The 17729-nt window shown below is 40.3% G+C and overlaps 2 protein-coding genes across 16 annotated transcripts in view; one reads left to right on the forward strand and one right to left on the reverse strand.

Annotated features, from left to right (window-relative positions):
* The window catches only part of dclk2a (doublecortin-like kinase 2a), a 30508-nt gene extending 17178 nt beyond the window's left edge, over positions 1–13330 (forward strand). The window contains exons 3-17 of one of the 7 annotated variants that reach the window (XM_061770965.1): positions 1108–1237; positions 2337–2435; positions 2512–2571; positions 2659–2741; positions 4078–4159; positions 4753–4861; positions 5826–5883; positions 5960–6079; positions 7064–7210; positions 7294–7427; positions 8163–8240; positions 8367–8463; positions 9120–9200; positions 9279–9392; positions 11202–13330. In XM_061770965.1, the coding sequence (XP_061626949.1) occupies positions 1108–1237; positions 2337–2435; positions 2512–2571; positions 2659–2741; positions 4078–4159; positions 4753–4861; positions 5826–5883; positions 5960–6079; positions 7064–7210; positions 7294–7427; positions 8163–8240; positions 8367–8463; positions 9120–9200; positions 9279–9392; positions 11202–11480 (1671 nt within the window). In that variant the 3' untranslated portion in view covers positions 11481–13330. Of the gene's footprint in view, positions 1–1107; positions 1238–2336; positions 2436–2511; positions 2572–2658; positions 2742–4077; positions 4160–4752; positions 4862–5825; positions 5884–5959; positions 6080–7063; positions 7211–7293; positions 7428–8162; positions 8241–8366; positions 8464–9119; positions 9393–11198 lie in introns of all 7 variants that reach the window. The other 6 variants (XM_061770963.1, XM_061770966.1, XM_061770961.1 and 3 more) reach the window with 6 other exon arrangements.
* Positions 13331–14171: 841 nt separating this feature from the next.
* The window catches only part of lrba (LPS-responsive vesicle trafficking, beach and anchor containing), a 266996-nt gene continuing 263438 nt past the window's right edge, over positions 14172–17729 (reverse strand). For all 9 annotated transcript variants that reach the window (XM_061770952.1, XM_061770951.1, XM_061770956.1 and 6 more), the window contains 2 exons: positions 15821–15972; positions 14172–15007 (listed from right to left, as the gene is read on the reverse strand). In XM_061770952.1, coding sequence (XP_061626936.1) covers positions 14917–15007; positions 15821–15972 — 243 coding nt within the window. In that variant the 3' untranslated portion in view covers positions 14172–14916. The remainder of the gene's footprint in view (positions 15008–15820; positions 15973–17729) is intronic.

The following is a 17729-nucleotide window of genomic DNA, read 5'->3' on the forward strand; positions in this document are numbered from 1 at the left end:
GCAATCACATTAAAAAATCAGTACTCTTCTCCGACAAAAAAAAACAAGTTGTTAGTAGCTGCGCGGCAATGTAACAACCCAATAAACACCCAATTTCTACTGGTAGTCTTGAATCAGATTCATTCAAAAACAAGTCACCAACCACAACTCCGCAAATTTAAGAGGAAGGCGTCCATTTTGGTTTGAGCCAGCCATTGAGGGGGAAAATTCCATTAAAAAAGGGGGCCAGGAAAAAATTTGCTCCACATCACCGCTTTCACCAATCCAGATGTAATTCGGTGGCTATGTCTATCATAACAGAACACACCAAAAAGTCTCATGGACTCATACCTAAAATTGAACAAGTTGGCCATTTTGGTTTTAAGTAGGGGTGCGGGAAAATAAATTGCTAACTCGGCGAAGTCAACCACAAAAATTGGTTCACGCAAAGATTTCTGCCTCTAGGCAATAAAAAATATTAATAAAAGCATATTTGCGCCGCCTGGAACCAATTTGGATCACTTGGAACCATTTGGGTACTGTCCATGATGACCGCACAGACATTTGCTGCAGACGGACGCACTGCTGGGCCTGTGAAAAACATTGCCAAAAACAACAGACGAGTGTCTGTAAGTGATTTTAAAGACACTATTATATGTGTAATGTACATATAACATGATTTATGAGTGAGCTCAATGGTAGTTACCATTCTTTTTTTTTTTTTTTTTTTTTCTAAAATGGTAATCGGTAGCGCGCTAATGCTAATCACAAATGCTAACCGTTTAGCAAAGGCTGATTTTGTTGTCTCAAATTCTGTACAGAGTTTATACCATACACTCAGTACCCACATATACAGTTTAAGGATATAAGTTGAAGATGTTAGTAGCAAAAAAAAAAAAAAATAAAAAAAAAGATTTTTTTGGGGCGTGTTGAGTGTTGAATGGAAGCAGGGATCCTACACAGATGGGCGATGATGGATTGTGAAGCTTTTCTGCCTATGCTACCCAATTGGGTGGAGCCTGACACTAAAATTGGATGACAAATTCGCCATGACAAAGAGGATGCAAGGGCCTGTTGGACGCTGCTAACAGTTTTAATTATTGTTAATATTCTCATGTTTTGTTCCAGGTCACGTGCCTGCAGGACTTCTTCGGCGATGACGACGTGTTCATTGCGTGCGGCCCAGAGAAGTACCGCTACGCCCGTGACGACTTTGCGTTGGACCACAGCGGTAAGGCTTCCACAGCCTTTATGACCGGTAGGCCCTCTATGACTAATTACATACACGTCCATCTGTGTTGTTGTAGTGTTAGTGTTGTGTTATTGTAGGTGTTGTCCAGCCCACCATTGCCGCCTTTCTCCTCACACTATTGCTTGCAAAATTCTTCTTTTATATAGTGGACCACAGAGCATGTAGTGGGTGTGTATTTGTGGGTTTGTGTTTCCTTTCTTTGTTTATGCTGTGGAGTTGTGTTTCCATAATGCTCAGTTTTGATTGACACTGTGATGATGATAGACGTTTATTCATTAATTCGCTGACGAGGGCACAGGAACAGGAAGTGTGGGCTCGAGAGCAGGGATCAGTTAATTTTAGTCCGAAGTGTTGACATTCTGTTGCACCTTTTTTCCTTGTTTTATCAGCAGAACTAACAACAGGGGACACACACCATTCCAATCCAAGACAATTCAGTATTCAGTTATGTAAATGACAAAGACAGTTTAGCGTATTTGAAAAACCTAATGTGTGTTTTTGTAAAGATCAAGGATAATTTAGAATCGTCAAGAAACCTAATGTGTGTTTTAGTAAACAATGAAGAAGAGTTAACAAAAAAAATATTAGAAATGAATAAATAATAATAATTCAAGACTATTTAGTCTAGTAAACTTCACATCAGTATTTCCTCAAGTGAGTCTTCTAGAAACCAAAACATGTGTTTCTGTAAAAAAAAAAAAAATAATAATAATAATAATTTTGTGTGGGCAATACGCTTTTTTTTTTTCAGTGTATTATAAAAGGGTAGAAGGAAAATGAAAAAACATTTTGTTCTTGTATAGACCGGTGCCTAGGGAGTGTGAAAAATGTGTACTTTTACTACTCTTGTGTACATTCTAATATGATATGCAATGTCTAATGTTACAAATTCATATATAAAATCATAATTTTCACTGCTCACCAAGAATTATGGCGACCTCGCCGTTGCCACCACATTGATATCTTATCATGTCAATGTTATCTGGGCATTGCTGTGATATGCTTTTATACTGTTGACTGTCAGTATTTGCACGCAATCATGGTATACATCTCGATGTATGCCACAAACGTTTGATTTATACTGTATCGTGCCTCAAATCGGCAGAGTGCAAAGTGCTGAAGTCGTCATACGGTCGTTCCGTCACTCCGAACCGGACTAGCAAGAGTCCTGGACCTTCACGACGCAGCAAGTCTCCTGGTGCAGGTAATTGACACCGTGACACTTTAGCAGGCTATAATGTATTTTGTTCTACTCTCCAATCCAACATCTGGTGTTTCAGCGAGGCGTACAGCCCGCTACTCCACCGGTCAGTCTCCTGCCAAAACTCCAGGTGAGCTCGGTAAATGCAAACACGCAACAATCGCTAAGGTTCACTTTCCGAGTGTTGAACCTGCGATAAAATAGAGTTACTGCTTTCTTGACTCAGTAAACGGTCACATCTCCACACCGAGGTCCGGCAAGTCGTCCACACCCTCTCCCACTGGCCTCCAAAGCCTCCCTGGTCTCAAGGTAGGAGGTGCATTTTATTTTACTTTTTAATTTAAAAAAAACATGTTGTTGTTAAACATGAATGGTATATTTTAATATACTGTTTAAAAATGTCATTAGTTTTTTAAAAAATGAATTTGTATGACAAATTTTCTTGTAATTAATTTAGAATATATTTTAGATAAAGATACAATAATTGTAGTTGATATAATACAAATACAAAATAGCCTTATGCTCATTAGGAAGCTAGAAAATACATTTATGAATGATAAAATTCTGTACTTCTTTGCACCCTGCGGATAAAACCTCTAACTATAAAAAATACAATGCTGCTTTTGTATAGTCTTTTTGACTTTTCACTTTGTCGTTTGCTCCTATTTTCTATTTTTTAATTTTTGGTGAATATGGCTGTTGTGCCAGGATGAGGGTATCGATGCACAAGACTGCAGTCTTAACCACTTGACCATGGCCGCTCAAAAGCCTACTTCAACAGCTGGTTAATCAGGGGCACTTTATATGGTGGCAAATGTGTGCAGACTCCTATTTAACATGCGTTTGAATAGGATTGTTTCATTCTGATGACATTCACATCCCCAGTCATAAGGGGATGTGCACACTTTTGCAACCACATCTCAGTTCATTTTTACTTCCCCTCTGAAAGAGTTCTTTTTTTAAATTGCGTTGTAGAGGGTACAGGTCACATTAATGGTGGAAATTTTTTAAATGAGTTATCTGATTCATCATTTGAACAGGGGTTTGTAGACTTTTGAAAATGCTTTGTTTTCTTAAGTCTTAAGTCACTACTATTTTGTATTTACAAAATACAATGACCTAGCATCTGTGGACAAGAAAATATTGAATAAAGTCAAGGTTACATGTGTTGAGTATATGCTAAATCTTGCAAAATCAGCACAGTCTGAATTAATATTGCACACAATGTTAGGTAAAAGGCAGAATGCTCTTGACCTACTTAAAAAAAAATCAATATGGTGCATGTCATGTTTGAGTATTTTCTGGCGCGTGGAAATGCTAATCAGGTTTATCGCTGGATTATTGCTGGTTGCAGACTACGCAGAGTCTAGATTGAGACTACATTAGAAGAGATTGATGCGGCCACTTGGCAAAGACGTCGCCCTTCGTACGCCAAGTTGAGAATTACCGGCGGATTTGAGGATTTAGTGACATGGAAGAGGCCGACCACGACATAAAATGAGTCACTAAATGTGGCCTAAAAAGCACCCAAATGAATGACACAATGGGTTTGACAGACAGACAGGCTGCTGTTGCCACGGTGATTGTAGCATTGATTTATTTTGACGACAAACGTGACGATTTTGTTCCTTTTGGGCTACTGTAGAAGGTTCCGTCACATCACGGCTCAAGTTCAAACGTCGGCTGCTCGCTCTACAACCACCAGGGGGAGACAACCGCTCCAGAGGGTACGCCCCCTGTCTCATTTCCTTTCCTTGCTCTCCTCTGCTCCCTTCCAGTGGCCACTTCCTTGTTTCCTTCTTTCCTTTGGCCTTTGTCTCTCCTCTTTTCTTCTTCCCATTTCTCATTTCATTTTTCATTTTTCTTCTTATTCTGTGCACTTTCTCCTTTCCTTTTGATACCTTTCCTTGCATCACCTTTCCTTTACTCTCCTTCTATTGTATCTCATTTCCTTTCCTTTATTCTCTTTCCAGTCCATTCCTCTCATCTCCTTTCATTGCCTCACCTTTACTTGTCTTCCTTTTCTTTTCTTCTTTACCTTTGACCCCCTCTCCTTCCCTTTGTTTCCACTTTCTCTCATCTCCTTTTCATTGCCATCCTCGCCCTTTCCTTTCCAGTCCTTTTCCTTTCTCTCTCCTCCTTCCAGTCTCCCGGCTGCTTTCTCATTGTCTTCCTTCTTTTCTTCCCCTCCTACCCTCCCATTTCCTCACCTCTTCTCCTCCTTCCCATTCTCTCGTCTCATTCTCAACAATACAGACTGACCATCTTGTCTAAACTGTTGTTAATGAAGAGTGTGTTGACACACATTTTTTTTCAACAGTGAATGGTAACCATAACGACCAGACCTCCTCCGCCATCCTGGAGAAGTACACGATAGGGGAAGTTATCGGAGACGGCAACTTTGCTGTGGTGAAGAAGTGTGTCGAGAGGTACGCTCACCCAAATGAGCAGCTGTAAATAGCAAAAAAACCCCACCCGCCCCAAAATGTTTAGAACTCCTTATATTAATAGTTTAAACTCGGGATGCACCGATACCAGTATTGGTATCGTAAAAGTAGAGTAAAGAGAGTGTTCCAATACCACATGACAAAGACTTTTCCAGGTACAAGCAATGTCAGCCGTATAGAGATTTGCGACTGCAAATTATGCTCAGCAAAATGGATGATTAGCTCCGCTCGGGTGGCGACCGCGCTCCCGCTACGAAGTCGCGACACCGGTGGTCGTCCTGCCAGCCTTCGGACGGGCGTGACAGCAGGTGGAGCGATCATGAGCAGTGTCCCTCACTAACTTTTGAAACGATAATATTGGGATGAGCGAGGCGAGTTTTATTATTTGTCGCAGAGTGTTCCATTCGTTTTGGGGCAGAAAATTGAAAAGACGATCGACCAAAAGTAGTGCAGACTTTGGTGAACCAAGAGCTTTACAAAACCGCTGGAACGGAGAGAGCGGGTGGTGGTATGCATGGTGAGCAGAGGACGACGATAGGGTGGTCTCTAGATAAACACGGCCAACGAATTCGTCTGCGAGAGTGAAGGGAGGGCCAATTAACCAGGAAGTACAGTTCACAGTGGTGGCTGTTCATAACATGGCAAAGCGACGTAGCGCTAGCGTAGCGACAGGAGTGGTGCACGTGTCTCTGTCCTGACTACTCACTACAATATGACTAAAGTAACCTAGAGATAGTGTACCATTCAGTTAGTTGTTGTAGTAGTATCGCAGTGAGTTTCCCCTCAAGGAACAATTAAGTTCTGCAAGCTCTTTGCTGAGTCTTTGCACTGAGTTGTCTAATTCTACTTTCGCTCCATTAACCTCCTCTTTGTTCCCTGGTGAGCTCGTCACATGCTTTTCTTTTTACGGTTATGGCCGCCATCTAATTGCGGCGTGTCTGCTCAGGTCCACAGGAAGAGAGTTTGCCCTGAAGATCATCGACAAGGCCAAGTGTCGTGGCAAGGTAGCTCGTGATTTTTTTTTTTTAATTTGAATTATTTAGTATTCATTCTTGGTCCTGACTTGAATCTTTTTGGCAGGAGCACCTGATAGAGAATGAGGTGTCTGTGCTGAGGCGGGTGAAGCACCCCAACATCATCATGCTGGTGGAGGAGGTGGACACGCCCTCGGAGCTGTGTCTCGTCATGGAGCTGGTCAAGGTACAATTGTGTTTGTGTTTTATGTTTAATGCAGAGCAGTGACTCAGTTGCAAAATGTACATATAGTGAACCCCCGCATAGTCCAGATCCGGCATTCTCAAATTTGCTTTTATCCTCTGGTATTCGCAGAAAATCTCGGTTAGTTGCAGTTTTTGGACTCATGCCAAAGCAATGAAAGTATTACTTTGGCGCCATCTGGTGGATTATTGGTGTTGATGTTAGCTTGAATTCATTGAGTATTTTTCAAATATAGACGGGAATGCAAATACTATGACAAAAACATTGCAACAAAATATTCAAATATGAGAAAATAATTTAACAAATACAAAAAATACCAAAAATGACAAAAACATTGCAACAAAATATTCAAATATGAGGAAAATAATTTTCAAAATACACAATAATACCAAAATACAGTAGAATAGAAAGATAATATAAATATTTGTAAAGAAATACAAAAGATTGGGAAAAATTACAAAAATATTAGATGAAAAATACACAAAATATTACAAAAAATACATAAGATTTAGACAAGGAAACAAACATTAAGGAAAAAATACCTAATAGTTACATTAAAAATAATAAAAAATAAATAAATAAAGTAATACAGAATAATTAGTAAAAGAAATACACAAATATTTAGTGGAAATACAAATCTATTGGGAAAATACACAAATAATAAATGGAAAATACAAAAGTATTACGCAACAAAATCTGGAATATGAGGAAAATAAAACAAAATAGACAAAAATAAAACATTAGAAAATCATAAAGAAATGTAAGAAATAATCAAATATTAGAAAAATAGACATGAATAGATTACAAAAGTCCCCGTTCTCTTTCCATTTGATAGTGTGGGCTGAAAAAAAATCATGTCGGTCTATCTCTGTTTGAAATAGAAGACAACATGCTTAGCGACTGGTCAATGTCATTGCGGAGAAGTACAACAGCTAGTAACTCGTAGCGGTGCGGCCTGCGTCGCAGGGTGGCGATTTATTCGACGCCATCACGTCCTCGGCCACGTACACGGAGAGGAGCGCCAGCGTCATGGTGTCCAACCTGGCCTCCGCCCTGCAGTACCTTCACGCCATGAACATCGTCCACAGAGACGTCAAGCCGGAAAACCTACTGGTCAGGCGCATTTGGTCTCCCCCACCCCTCACATCGGCGTTTATCCGCCCGCCCATTCGTAACCCATGTTGTATGCCCGTCAGGTGTTTGAGAATCCCGACGGCACCCAATCACTCAAGCTCGGGGACTTCGGCCTTGCCACTGTGGTCGAGGGACCGTTGTACACCGTGTGTGGGACGCCGACGTACGTGGCGCCGGAAATCATCGCAGAGTCTGGGTAAGATGGGTGGTCTTGTGGTCCTGATCTTTTGCAAAGAAACAAGATGGTGTCCCGTTGCGTTTGAGTACAGTGGTGCCTGGAGATACGAGGTTAATTCGTTCTGTGGCCGTGCTCGTAACTCAAAACATCTTTCTGCATTGAAATGAATGGAAATTAATCCGTTCCAGCCTCTCTCCCCAAAACAATTTGTTTGTATTATATTATGTCTAAATGTGTTTCCCCACCATTTGTGTTCAAATAGCCGTTCCCTCTAAAACAGCAGTTATTGATGTTAACCGTTAGCATTGTCAATGGTGTTTTGCGTTGGTTGTTAGCATTAAGCAAAGCAGACTTTTTCGTATGGCTAATCAATGTTTTAAATGGACAGCATGTAATGCTCTCTGTTTGATGTTTAGTTTTGACAGTGCGCTTCAACTGTGTGTTTTGTGGACATACTTGGCAAATAAAGATGATTCTGAGAATGTCAAAAAGCAGCTTGAAGCCTCCTTTTTTAATGACTTGTTCAATTATTGCCAAACTGTGAGTTGAATTGAGTTCGCTGCCACCATACGGGCGCTTTGTATCTTCACGTTTGCGCTCGCAACAAAGCAAAACAATTGGCCAAATGACGGCTCGTATCTCGGAGGTTTGTAAGCCGGGTCACTCGTATCTCAAAGCGCCACTGTAATTAATCAACATCAAGTGAGCAATAGAAACAGCGTGCGCTCGCCAACACTGACCTTTCGTGCTCAGTTACGGCGTCAAGGTGGACATCTGGGCTGCAGGCGTCATCACGTACATCCTCCTGTGTGGCTTCCCTCCTTTTCGAAGGTGCGTCCAAGCAGACGAGGGGTCCGAAGTCAGACGTTTACGCGCAGAGGGGCTGAGAATCTGGAGTTTTAGCAAGGATGTCTAGTTACGTGCACATTTGAGACTGTTTCTGCTTGCATTTTTCAGCGAGAGCAACCAGCAGGAGGAGCTCTTTGAGCAAATTCTACTGGGCCGACTGGACTATCCCAGTCCTTACTGGGACAACATCACTGATTCAGCCAAGGTTTGAAAGGATTTTATATTCTAACACTTTGTAGCTTTAAAATAATCTTATTTATTTATTACAGTGGAACCCTGCTATTCGCGGGGGATAGGGGGCGAACTGGGCTGCTAATTGCAAAAATCTGTCAATAGCAGGGTTGACGAAAAAGAAATGCAAGAGGCGGGGTTCACCGCTAATTTTACGCAAATAATGGGGGATAAGGTCCCCCCCCAAATTTGTGAATAGGTCAATTTGCAAATGTGTAACCACAAATATGCGGTGTTCCATTGTATAGGCTATATTTCTTAATTGTATTTAAAATTTAAAAAAAATAAAATAAAAATGGGTATTACATTTTCCAATTATCTGAAAATTTCATTTTTCAATTATTTTGATTGATTAGTATGGAATAAATATATTTTTATTTTTTTTTGTAACATTTGATCTTAAACCTATACCCACTGTGAAAAAATATATTAATTGTAAAAGTGAAATGAATTAATACTATTTTTAAATGATATTTCAAAGAGATTGGTTATAAAATGTAAAAATATGTTTTCCTCCCCCTTGTCGTAGTTGTAATATCCCAGCACACCCCATTTTGTTTGCAAGTGAAAAATACACCATTGATTAGATTTGTGTGTGTGCGCGCGTGTGTGTGTCTTGTTTACCTGCAGGAGCTGATCGGCAAGATGCTGTTGGTAAACGCGGAGGGTCGCTACTCGGCGCGGGACATCCAGGCCCACCCTTGGGTGACGGTAGCGTACTCGCCCGCTCGTATGGCGGCACGTTCTAATCGGCGCCGCTCGCTCACTCGCCGCGATTTCGCTTTGCAGGAGGACGTCGACGCGGAGAACAACATGAAGGCCGAGGTGACGGGTGAACTGAGAACGCACTTCAGCCCGACGGCCAAGCGCGGCGACGCCGCCGCGGCCGTCTCGGTCATTATGGTAAGCAAAAATGGTCGAACTTTTTAAGGGTGAAGTCAATCCAATGTTTTTTGTTTTTTTTTGTCATGGGTCCTGGAGACTTTTTCCACTGAATTTAAATGTCCATCCAATTTCATGTTAGTTAGCCCCTGGCATGAGTTTCACTGATTATTATGATTCTTTATCCCCCCCCTCCCCTCGCCTCCATTTCAAGCTCCCTTTTCCTGGAATTTGTCCTCAAAATGGCTTCTTCAAACCAAAATGGACAACGTCTTGTTCACATTCGAGCATGGGTTCTTGAGACTTTTTTATTTTTTGGTGTCCACATGTCCACCCATTGTCGTGATGATTCTTGAAACTGGTTTTGGGGGCGAAGTACTTCTAACTGTCCAGGCCCCGTTTCCCATGGAATTTACATCTAAAATGGCTGCTTCAAATAAAAAAATGGCTAACTTCTTGTTCAATTTCAGGTATGGTTCCTTGAGACTTATTCATGCATCTTGTTATGATAGATATGTCGACCCAAATTCATGTAGATGCGTGAAACTGGTGTCGGAGGTTAAGTTTTTCAAACTTTTCTTGGTCCCATTTTCACCCCCAAAATGTCTGCTTCAAACTATAATGGCCACCTTCCATCTCAATTTCAGGCATGGACCCAATTTCGTCTTGATTGGTGAAATGAGTGTCTGGGGCTATTTTTTTTCTTCTTCTTCTCCTCTGCAAGCTCCCTCTTCATGGAATGTGTCCCCAAAATGGCTGCTTCAAAGCAAAACGTCTGACTACTTGTTCACTTTCGAGCATGGATCCTTGAGACATGTTCACCCAATTTTGGGTTGCTTGCTGAAACTGGGGGTTGTTTTTCGAACTTCCCCAGTGGTTGTTACTGAGTGAGTTTTGGGGTGTCGTATTGGGGACCCCTAAAACCCATACATTTCACAGGTGCATGAAAAAATTGGCGGGTTTTCGGGCATGTTGAGGCCTCCAATAAGGCGATTCAAACGCGCACTCACGAAACGTCTGGCTGTGATGATCACAGACGGGATTAAGTGGGAACTTGTGGTCCGTATTTGTTTGAAACAGACGTAAGCTTTCGTGTCATCTTTGCCGCTCAAACCATCCAAAACACGTCTGCTGGGATTTTCCGAGGCCGACTTACGGATGTTGCGCTCGACTTGCTGCCATCGCTTCCTGTTCATCATGTTCACAATCATCATTAGGATTTTCCTCGTTCTGCTGTATAGTAAACAATTAAATAAGCTATTTTGGCATCTGTGTGCTGCTTAAGGCAAAATCATAAAAAAATAAAAAATAAACAAAACAACAGTTGCAACCCTTGCTGTTCTTCACCCGCACAGTAGTTGAACTCTGGCGCCATCTGGTGGAGAGAGAAAGAAGCTGTCTTTGATGGAGTTTTTTTTGAGGCTGCCAATGATCTTTATTTTTTAATGTTTCTTAATTGTTCATTATTATGCATCTTTTTGCTGAGTAGCTGGGACCATATAAAGGGCAATGAAAATTCGAACCTAATTAGAGATAAACTGCCGCTTGCCACAAAGTGAGCCCTCGCTTCACTCTTTTTTTTGTATTACCTTTGCTAGTTTTTCTGTTGTACATAATTATTACAATATATATTTCAAAATAAATATAGAATCAATGAAAGGCATTTAAGATATTGTCTCTAATATTTTACATATAATATAAAAATGTTTAAAACTATATTGTGGTGGCTTCAACTTTGAATTCTTTTTGAGGGCCACACAAGCCTACATTTTTATGATAGCAATTAATTGAAAACTGTATGGGAATTTCTCTCGTCTCTTGTCCCAGAAGACGGCCCTCGATAAGGAGACCCTCCAGCTGGCGGGCCGCCAGCCCCTGCCGACACTCCACCCGCCGCCATCGCCGGATCCCCCAAAATCCGAGGATGCTTCTCCAACCGTTCCGACCTCCTCCTCGTCCCTGACCTCCCCCGGATGTCCCGTCAAACACGTGGTCTTCCTGCCGCTGTCGTTCCCTTCGCCTCCGTCCACGCCGCCCTTATCGTCCACCTCCACCCCGTCGCCTCCCGGCTTCGCGGCGGTCGCCCAGGAGCTTCTGGAGGGGGTTTGAAAAGACGCACGAGGAGGTCGGAAACGCAGCCAAACGAGGCTTGTTTGTATTTGTTGAGAAAGGACTCGAGAGGACCAAACTGACTGAATGTTGCTTTCAACGCCGTCATGTGAAGCGTTATTAATTATCATACACTAGTTCAGCGTTTGCTTCTCGGACTTGAGACACTGTATTTACACTGACTATAGAATGCTTTGCTTAAGTAATACAACCATATTCCCAAATAGATGACAGGGGAGAACTCATTTCCACCCTTCAAATTCTAAACAGGAAACAGTGGAATTTATTTTTTAATAAATGAGCAGTGATTTACAAAAAAATACTTTTCCATCCATCCATCCATTTTCCGTGCCGCTTATCCTCACTAGGTTCGCGGGCATGCTGAAGCCTATCCCAGCTATCTTCGGGTGACCCTGAACTGGTCGCCAGCCAATCGCAGGTAATTTCCCCTTTGTTGTTATGCGATATCACATGTAGAATTTCAAATTTATTCCGTTTTGGAATACGGCTGTAACCAAATGTGGAAAAATGCAAGGCACTGTAGGCTGTGAATAAAGTAGCAACTTTTTGAATAATGAATTCATATCAAAACTTAAAAATTATAGCCCATACGATCCAATTGAACCAGAAATATGTTGGTGTTTTAAAAACCAAACTATTAAAAAGCTATTCCCCCCCCCCCCCCCTATAGTTCACCACAACAGTTTTGGTTTAAGAATATTTCTCCCCAAACAGATTTGCATATTTCATAATGTTATTGTTTGGGTAATAATTCCCATGATTTTTTTAATCAATTTATTTCTCGCATCAGAAAGGTCTGCCATTTCTCTGCTCACAATTATAGCCACAGAGTATTCATAATAGGCTGATGTAGTTGTGTATTGTTGACGGTGGGGAGTAATAATAATAAGCCAGCAACATGTAATAAAATGGTTAGAGTTCGATAAGAGCATCATCGCGGTCTATTTTCCTAATTAATTTGGTTCAGCTCGATCTATGGATGGCTGTTCAAATAACAAATGTCCTTCTTGGCCAAGAGGGCAGCAAGCGTCTCAACGAACAGGTTTCAGTACACTGTCAACTGAAACTACTGGCCAAATCTCCGAACTTGGATAAAGCGCACCGTTCTGACAGCTGCTTCACACCTTTGTTGTAATTTGTTTCCCCCAAATGCAAACATTTACTCTATGTGCTGAAACAAACGTCCTCGAAAATGTTGCTCTCCTGTGAATCACTGGAATCTACTTTAGTTGCATAAAACATGGTTCTGACAATGCCTTCCAACCTTTGTTGCATTTGTTCTCCAAACAGACCCTTTCAGTATGAGCAGAAACCTGCTCCAACATTTTGCTTTCCTATAAATCACCTAACTGATAGTTAGCCATGTAAAGAATTGGTTCTGAGAATTGCTTCACATCTGTGTCGAAAACGATCAAACGATTTACTGTATGAACTGCTTGCTTTCCTATGAATCCATGAACTAATATGTTGTGGAATCACTACTTCTGAGAACTCCTTCACATCTGTGTTGTAATTCTATTTACAAATGCAAACATTTACTGTATAAACTGAAAGGTGCTAGAAAATGCTGACCACCTGTGAATCATTGAACTCAAGCAGTGTAAAGAACCATTCTGATAACTCCTTCCAACCTGTGTTGCATTTTCTTTTCTAGCTTAAACCTTTACTGTACATACTGAAACATCCAAGAAAAAAACTTGCTTTACTGTGAATCACGAAACAAATATTTTGTCGAACTGCTTCACCACCTGTGTTGCATTTTTCATCACAGAATCCAAGACTGGCTACAAACTAAAACACATAGAATAAAGAGTTTGCGTCCCTGAGAATCTTGCATTTTATTTTCCAAACCCAAACATTTACTGCATAAACTTAAACATGGTAGAAAATGTTGCTTTATTATTTAGGCATAAAAGGTTTTCAGAAAACTGCTTCACACCTGTGTTGCATTTTTCATCACAGAATCCAAGACTGGCTACAAACTAAAACACATAGAATAAAGAGTTTGCGTCCCTGAGAATCTTGCATTTTATTTTCCAAACCCAAACATTTACTGCATAAACTTAAACATGGTAGAAAATGTTGCTTTCCTGCAAAGCGCTTTATTATTTAGGCATAAAAGGTTTTCAGAGAACTGCTTTGCATCTGTGTTGCATTTTTCTTAAAGCCAAACACTGCGTAAACCTTAGGTGTCGAACTCAAGGTCGGGGGCCAGATGCAGCCCGCCACATCATTTTATGTGGCCCGCGAAAGCAAATCATGCTCTTCAACTTCCGTGATTTTTGCTCAAATCTGTACCCAAATTGTCATAATAATAAACAATGTTGAGCTATTGCATTTTTCTGTTACCTAACCCTTCTTTTACAGTAACTTAAAACAATACTAGAACAAACTATTATCCTTGTCTTTTCAAAACTAGTTACCCTCAATTTGTTGTGTAATGGTAAGAATATGTTTTGGTGGTGATTAAACATTTATATAGTTTCACTGTTCTAATGGCCCTTTGAGGGAAATCATAACTACAATGCGGCCCGAGACAAAAATGAGTTTGACACCCCTGGCGTGAACGGTTTCTCACAAATACTTCAAACTTGTCTTTGATTTTTCAATAAGAACGTATTTTTGGAGCATCTCTCACTGCATTTGACAAATTACATGATCGTACACAAGTTGATGTTAGAAAATTCAATTTATTTGTCAGAATTCTGCACGCATACACAGAAAAAAAAAAAACAACAACAGAAAAACAAACATTAGATGTCAGTTTAAAGTCATCCTCGTGACGATTGATTGGATGTGGTCACGAGACACGGAAAAGCGCCGCTAACGTCAGTCGCCGAGCTTTTTTTGTGCCGTTCGACTGCTCGGTCAGTTACACACACAAAAAAGTACAGAGAAGCCAATGGACGTTTTTAAATATGGAAGATTAAAGTTAAACTGTGTATAGCTATATATCTACATCTATACCTTTATAGATGTATAGATGGATATATTTATATACATACTTGTATAAATCCCCCTCGATAAGCAATTATTGAAAATTCAGCAACTTCATAATTAAACCCCAAAACACGCATACCAAGTACAACATTCACCCTAAAGTACGCAGTAAATATTTGGATTGTTATGCGTGATGAAAAGGAAGAAGAAGAAAATAGACTCTTACAGCTAAAAATAGATTTGCTCTTAAACCACACGATAACCACGCTCCCACCCAAAAAAGATCAATATGAAAGTTACTTCATTGTTGTCTACAAAAAAACAAAAACAAAAATACCCCGTTTCTTCTGCGGTGGTTTTGAAAAATAACTTCTTGCCGGGATACATTCAGAGCGGACTCCACACATCGCCGCCGAGAGGATTTTGAGGATTGTTTGCATCACACGTGCGACGCGCTTTTGGTTTGTTGTTGGGATCAGTACCTGGTCTGGTACTCGTGGTGCCACCTGTTGAAGTCGTTGTAGAAGAGCACGATGCTGCCTGACGCCATGCCCGTGATAATGCACCTGTGTCACAAGAACCACACCGGTAAGCGATTGATGTTATTTCTATTTATTAATCATGGAGATCAAATGGGGTTTCATCGGGGCATTCAAGCTACTATTAAAAGAAACACTCATTTGTTTTTAGCGATCAGTAATCATCAAAGTGCAGCTCCCTCTAGTGGTATGCAAAAGAATCACTGCCCAAGTACAGTTCCGTTGTATTTAACTTTTTTAGTACAATCCATGTGTCTAGTTGTTAAGAAATGTTTGTTTTTCATTTTTTTATTCAGGTATATTTTTTGTAATTTAACATTAATGTGCAATACATTTGAATTTACAGTGGTGCCTTGTGATACGAATGCTGTATGGTGGCAGTTAACTACTCAACACACATTACAGTCGGCAGCAGTTTGGCAAATAGTGAGCAATTCATCAAAAAAAAAAAAAAGATTTCAAGCAGTTTAAAGCTCCTCCCAGTTGATATTTACTGTCAAACCAAAACAAAGAATTAAACATGGAAGACGAGCACGAGGCTGCCTGACGCCATGCCCGTGATAATGCAAATCCAAACTATTGGTCTGTCCCCACTTGGTCAGTTATTTTTTTTGCGTGGCGATTCAGTTCCGCATATTACACAGCTTGTGATTTCTGGAATAGTTAGAAGTATTAAGTTTGCTGCCACTATGTAGCGCTCGCAACACAAGACAAAACAAAAACAAAATGTAAAAATTTAAAATCAGCCAGGCGCCTGCTCATATCGAAAAACTTGTAAGTTGGTTCACTGGTCGGTGGATGTACCACTGTAACCTCTCTTCTCATGTGGGTTTGGGTTACCTTTGGTCATGTGACATGGCCATGGAGCGGATGCCCGCGTCGCAGCCCGGGTAGGCAAACAGCGTCTTGAGGTCGTGAACCTGAAGCACGGAGATGACGCCGCCGTCGCCGCCCGTCAGCAGATACTGACCGTCACGACTCAGGAGCATCGCCTGCAGGGGGAGCCACAAACCCATTTAACAAGAACACTACTCATCTTTTTTTTTTTTTTTTCCTGACAATTATAAAGCTTTTTCCCTCCTCATAATATTTCCGCTTTATTCTGAGAAAATTGTGATTTTTTTTTCTTTGAAAGTGGAAAAAATCTTATATTGGAATTTTATAATTTTATAAATATAGTGAAGATATTCAGATTAGATTACACATTTTCTCATATTGCCTTTTCTTTTAAGTTTACTTTTTTTTTGTTTTTACATATTACACATAACTGAACTTTCTCATAAAATCACACTTTTTCCCCAAATACATTAAAAATATATATATTTAAAATATTAAAAAAGGTTTTTAATAATACCCTTTTTAAAAAAATTGAAAATTGCCATTTTCTCCCCAAATAACAACTCAGTATTGCAGTTTTACTCCCATAAAATGAAGCTTTTGCAGATGTTTTTTAAGAAACATTTTCCAATTTATGATGACTTTGTACTTATTTCATGATTTGTGATGATATTCTTAGATGACAACTGTTTCCTCAAAATATTGTATTTTTGTATATTACATTTTTTTTCTCAAATTATAACCATGTAATTTGAGATTTTATTCTCATAAAATCTTAATTTCTTTCCCCCTCAAAATTTGGATCCCCCCCGTCCCGCCATAACTGTGTGGTGTTGGATTAGGGTTAATTTTTTTTTCTCCTCTCATTCATTTTTTTCACTCAGTATTGCAACTTTTCACCATTTTCTTCCCTCAAAACTTGCACCCTATTTTTTTACAAATTTACTACGACATAATATTGCAATTTTCTTAAAATTACAGAACACACCAAATGAGTATGTCTAGTCCCCCCCCCCCCAATTTTGTGGCAGGGAAAATTCAGTTTTTCTTTAGATTTATATCTTATAAATAAAAACAAAAGTTTTCATAACTCTCATAAAATAAATAACTTACAAAATTACCACTTTTCTCCTTAATATTGCCACTTTATTCTGTTTGATTTGTATACTTATTTGTCAAGATTTTCATTAAATTGTCACACTACTGTGATATTATTCAAGCATAATTAAACCACAAATATGGCTGTAACATCCTCATCCTGCAACCACGCGTTCCCGCTGCGAGGCTGACATTTACTCTGCTTCTCCCACTCGCCTCCACGCTGCAAGGCCGGGGACGTACACAAATCGCGAGACGCCGCGACTGGCTTGCTTACGACACAGCGCGTTTCTTTCCTCGCAGGTGGCTTGGCCATGACTCAGCAGAAAAAAAAAAAAAAAAGAAGAAAAAAGGGTAACACGTGTATCGAATCAAAATCCCATTAAAGGCAAAAGTGAAACTTAAACCCTTGGTCGTGGGGAGGGGAGCTGTTTTCAGGAATTTGTGTGACTCGCATATGACGGCAGCCTGAATCAGACCGGTGTGGTGTTTGCGTGTCATTTCCGAAGCGCAGAATTAGCAGTTCTGGTTTCCATCACACACGGGCCTAATTGGCGCCTCGCAACGCCATCCAACATGGCCGCGACTAGCGCATGACTGAGTGCAAGGAAAATGATTATGATCAATGCCATTAAGTGGAAGCAAACGATCGTTTTACCAGCAAAGTGCTTTCAAAAATACCCCCCGAAAATTAAAGCAGATGTATTATGACATTTTCCCACAATTCAAAAGAGTTCCCAGGTGTCTTAATATGTCTGAAATGCTTTGGTCGAAAAGATCAAGAAATACAAAACACTTGACACTCTTTTTTCAG

This window comes from Phyllopteryx taeniolatus, chromosome 4 (genome assembly GCF_024500385.1).
Source record: "Phyllopteryx taeniolatus isolate TA_2022b chromosome 4, UOR_Ptae_1.2, whole genome shotgun sequence".
NCBI lineage: Eukaryota > Metazoa > Chordata > Actinopteri > Syngnathiformes > Syngnathidae > Phyllopteryx > Phyllopteryx taeniolatus.